A 4,681-nucleotide genomic window follows, 5' to 3' on the forward strand; every position below is an offset into this window, starting at 1 on the left:
CTATACCGACAAATTTCTAGGAGAAAGTTTTATAGCCATTTCGGTGGGTTGCTGTGACCAGACCTATACCGACAAATTTCATATGGAACGTTTAATACCCCAAATGGAGACCAAACTGACACTGAAAGAAAAATGTTTCATTGAATTTGGACTTAATTACGTGTAGACGTTGTTTTACTCCCCAGTACGATTTGTACTAAATAGGTTAGGTTAGGTTAGAGGATGTGCAGCCACTAAGTGTGACTGCGCCACTCGGAGACCTTACGGTCCATTGTGATCATCCTTTAGAAAAGTGGAGAGAGATAAAGATAGATAAGAGAAATAGAATAGAAATAATAGAATAAATAGATAAATAGGAATAAAAAGAATTAAAAGAATTAAGAAACAGATAAGAAACAAGGTAGGCAGAATAATCGAAAAAACAAAGCGTTACGAGTTTAGGTTGCGCTGTCCCAGCCACTTTAGATTTTTAACGATGTTGCAGATTACAGTAGGTTCCACAGTTGAGTAGAAGGTTAGAGACGGCGGAAAACGAACACCCATTAGTCTGTGTCGTCTACGAGCCAGGGCTGGACAACGACACAGGAGGTGTTCGATCGACTCCGACTCCTCCTCATCCTCACAGAGTCTGCAGTAGTCATTAACATCCCTATCCCATTTAATGGTAAAGGCCCTGACATAGCAGTGTCCAGTGATGACTCCCGTCGTTACCTTCACTTCCGCTTTGCTCAGGTTCAACATCGAATTCGTTCTTTTGGCTGACAGAGACGGCCATATGGATCTTGCCACAATGCACCTAGGTTCATTGTGCCACAATTCACTGGCTCTTTCGTCAGAGAACGCTTCGACTTTTTGGAAAAAGTGACAGATGGGTGGTTTGATAGAGTCAGTGATAGCTAGATCAGCGGACTGTGATCCTCGTCTAGCTAATTCATCTGCTTTTTCATTACCCTGGTAGTCACGATGTCCAGGTACCCAACATAGCCGAAAGCCGTTAGTTAGCGCATCCAGAGCTGTTCTACACTTTAGGACGACGTCGGATTTGATATTGCAGGAATTGATGGCTTTAAGAGCCGCTTGACTATCCACATAGATAGTCACCGGTTCAAAGATTTCTGCATCCAGATTTTTAATCAATTCCGCCGCCTTCCAAATCGCGAAGATTTCAGCCTGGAACACACTACAGTTGCTGTCTAGCCTGTATGTGCGTTCAAGTGATAGACTTTCACAGTAGACACCGGCACCGGTACCTTCCTCCATCTTGGAGCCGTCTGTATATATAGCCAGACCGCCCAGAGGGGGGTTACTGCGGTTCCAGTCGTCTCTACTAGGTATAATGACTTCTATATCGTCAAATCTCAAGACTGGTGATATATAGTCACTTATTTTGCCACAATGGTTCACAAAAATACCTGATTCATTCAGGATACACCCATGCCCATAGGTACGACCCCGCCAAAGACCCTGTTCATGAAGCCGCAGGGCACTCCTGGTTGCCTGACACTTAATGCTGATACTCAGTGGTCTTAAGTTCAGCATTGCGTTCAGTGCAGCCTGTGGTGTGCTCCTGGTAGCTCCAGTAATAAGAGTTGCGGCGGCTCTTTGTACCTTATCGAGCTTAGTGGATGTTGACTTTTGACGCAATGAGTGCCACCAAACGAGAGAACCATAGGATAGGATGGGTCTAACCACTGTATTATACAGCCAGTGTATAATCGAAGGAGTTAGTCCCCAGCTTTTCCCAATGGAATTCTTACATGAATAAAGTGCAATCATTCCCTTCTTCGCCCGCTCCTCAGCATTCCTATTCCATCGCAATTGACAGTCAAGGATTGTGCCAAGGTACTTTGCTTCGGGGGAGGGTTGGAGCTGCACCCCATCCAGTGTTGGTGGAACAAAGGCGCCGAGCTTACGCTTTCTTGTGAACATTACCAGTTCCGTCTTCGTTGGGTTAACCCCAAGACCATTAGCCTTGGCCCAGCGTGATAGAGTCGATAGTGCTCCTTGCATAAGCTCCGAAATGGTTGACGGAAATTTACCGGAAATCAGCAGTACCACGTCATCAGCATAAGCAACAACTTTGATACCTTGATTGTCCAGCTCCATCAAAATATTGTTTATAACAAGGAGCCACAGTAATGGCGAGAGCACACCTCCTTGAGGGGTGCCTCTAGTCACTGTTTTCCTTATTTTTACCTCCCCAATGCTAGAATTTATAATTCTGCTTTGAAGCATATTATTAATCCAGCACGTTAGGGGTTCAGGTGTATTAACTTTCTTCAGTGAGAGATTGATGGACTCAAGTTTTACATTGTTAAAAGCTCCTTCTATGTCTAGAAAGGCAGCCAAGGTAAAGTTTGAGTCTTCCATGTTTTTCTCAATGAAGCCGACCACCTCATGCAAGGCAGACTCAACAGATTTACCTTTAACATAGGCGTGCTGTGAGTTGCTTATAGAGACGGTGTCTACCTGACTCCTTATCTCCAGGTCGATCAGTCTTTCGAGTGTCTTAAGGAGAAAGGATGATAAACTTATGGGTCTGTAGTCTTTAGGTGCAGAGTGACTAGGTTTTTCCGCTTTGGGGATGTAAGTTACCTTTACCTTTTAAAGGTACCTGTCAATGAGTACCAAGTCCAAAGGCTCCTGAACTCGGAAGTCGTCACGCTCATTGTTGACAGTATCCTCATCCTTGCAGCCTGGGAAGTGGGTCTCCGCAAGGAGATCAAGAGTCTCAGTAGCGGAGTCTGTCCACGCACCATCTTGTTTCTTGATACTTCCAATGGATTTGGGGTCCTTGGAGAGTAGTCGTCGAAACCTAGCTGCGTCGTTAACTCCTTCTACCGACTCACAGAAGTTAACCCAAGATGTTTTCTTTGCCCGCTTGATTTCACTCTTATATTTATTGAAACTCACTTTATAGGAGTCCCAATCAATATCGAGTTTAGTCTCATGCGCCCTGTTATACAGTCGTCTAGTGTTTTTCCTAAGTTCGCCAAGCTCCTTGCTCCACCACACCGGCTGAGATTTCCTCCCAGGATATGTTAGTGGACAGGACTCCTTATGGCAACGAAGAAGAACATCAGTGAGATTATTTACGGTTCCATTGAGGTCATCAACTGTATCCGTACTAATATTGGGAGTTAGTTGCGAGTTCGTTAGTTTCGTGTATTTGTCCCAGTTTGTCCTTCGTGGGTTCCTATAAGGAATTTGGCGACCTCTGTCCAGAGAGACATCAAAGAATATCTACATATGGTCCGAAAAGGAACATTCTTTAGATACCCTCCAATTCCTCAGGACAGAGTCATCTAAATTAGAAAGGGTTAGGTCAATGACCTCTTCCCTGTTCCTATTTTTAAACGTTGGATCACTACCCCTATTACATATCCGTAAATTATAAGATAAAATAAAATCGAATATGGACTCACCCCTCTTGTTGGTGTCCTTGCTGCCCCACTGGAAATGGTGAGCGTTTGCGTCGCAACCCAGGATTACGTTACAGGTACCCATCATCTCGTCAAGCAGACGTCGGACACACTGGTTGGGTGGGTCTGGGGCCTCAAAAGGCATATATATCGATGACAGCAGCGTGGCCTTGCTTTCTCCATGCTCCATCCTGACCGTGCATATGTCACCGTTACTGTAATTAGATAGAAAGATTAGATTTAAACTCTTTTTACCTACTATACAAGTCCTTACCTTGTCCCCCTCGGACGCGGCAAAGACGTCGAAGTTGGCATTGTTTAGTCCAGAAACCTTATTTTTATAGATATAAGGCTCCTGGACTAAGACAATGTCTACTTCAGAGTTCGTGAGGGACAAGAGCAGTTCAGCGGCAGCGGCCTTGCAATGGTGCAGATTAATCTGCAGTATGCGCAGCCTTTGCCGCTTCCCTACCCTTACTGTTTTTCGTGAGGTGGACTCAGTCGAAACCGAACCCATCCTGAACCGAAATTCAGCTTTCCCTCACGTTCTCTTAAGTATAACTCCCCAGGGGAGTCGACCGCCACTCTGGCCACTAAGCCACCCAACTCGCTACAGGGGACTAGACTAATAACAGTCCAGCCTGTTGTAACAAGATTGGGATTCTGCAGCCTCAGCATTCTCAGCACGATTTCCTTGCTTACCGTAGGTGGGGGAATCCACGCTGAGAGTACCTTTCTGGACGGGATGTCCGATAGGGAGACCGCCGCCAGATCAGCTCCTTCCCACAGAGCACCAAGACCACTCACTGTCTGAACGAGAAAGTCTCGCGACCTTTCATTCATACAGTTGATGACCTTGACACCCTTACGCAAGAAGGCGCTGCCAAGCTGACGGTCTTCCGGATCTTCCGGTCCAGAAACTATCGCAGCCCGAAGACCAGTTTCAAATAGCAACCAGTGACTGTCGCTGATTTTTCCATTTGGATCAGCTCTGTCGATGATTGCTATTTGCAGGCCATCGTCTGTCACAGCAGTTGGTCTACCGTATGGCTTATTGCGCCTTTGACCGCGTGCCTTGGATTTAACTTTTCCAGAAGAGGCGGAAACCTTCTCCGTACTCAGTTGCTTCTCCTTGGTCACACGCTCAGCGGCCGCTGCATACGAGGTTGATGGTTCGATCAGCTGAGAAGTCATCGTCTTCTTGGCTGAAGGCTGCGGACCCTTAGAGGAGCGCACACGCTTCACAGATTTACTCTGCG

At 46.0% G+C, this 4,681-nt stretch overlaps 1 protein-coding gene across 2 annotated transcripts; it reads right to left on the reverse strand.

Moving 5' to 3' along the window:
* Positions 1–201: 201 nt before the first annotated feature.
* On the reverse strand, positions 202–3,982 carry LOC141392929 (uncharacterized). 2 transcript variants are annotated; one of them, XM_073965899.1, is made up of 2 exons: positions 3,426–3,982; positions 202–282 (listed from the first exon to the last, which is right to left on the reverse strand). In XM_073965899.1, the coding sequence occupies exons 1-2, from the start codon at positions 3,937–3,939 to the stop codon at positions 278–280; spliced, it is 519 nt and encodes a 172-aa protein (XP_073822000.1). In that variant the 5' UTR covers positions 3,940–3,982; the 3' UTR covers positions 202–277. The 2 variants fall into 2 exon arrangements, with proteins under 2 accessions (XP_073822000.1, XP_073822001.1); XM_073965900.1 differs by lacking the exon at positions 202–282 and having other exon boundaries at positions 3,364–3,637; positions 3,697–3,982.
* Positions 3,983–4,681: the final 699 nt, after the last annotated feature.

The sequence above is a fragment of the Musca autumnalis genome, unplaced genomic scaffold, assembly GCF_047663935.1.
Source record: "Musca autumnalis isolate F117 unplaced genomic scaffold, ASM4766393v1 scaffold_2, whole genome shotgun sequence".
NCBI lineage: Eukaryota > Metazoa > Arthropoda > Insecta > Diptera > Muscidae > Musca > Musca autumnalis.

Bases quoted from the DNA above. Each gene is read 5' to 3' on its own strand.
- LOC141392929 (XM_073965899.1), bottom strand. From the start codon at position 3,939: ATGGGTTCGGTTTCGACTGAGTCCACCTCACGAAAAACAGTAAGGGTA.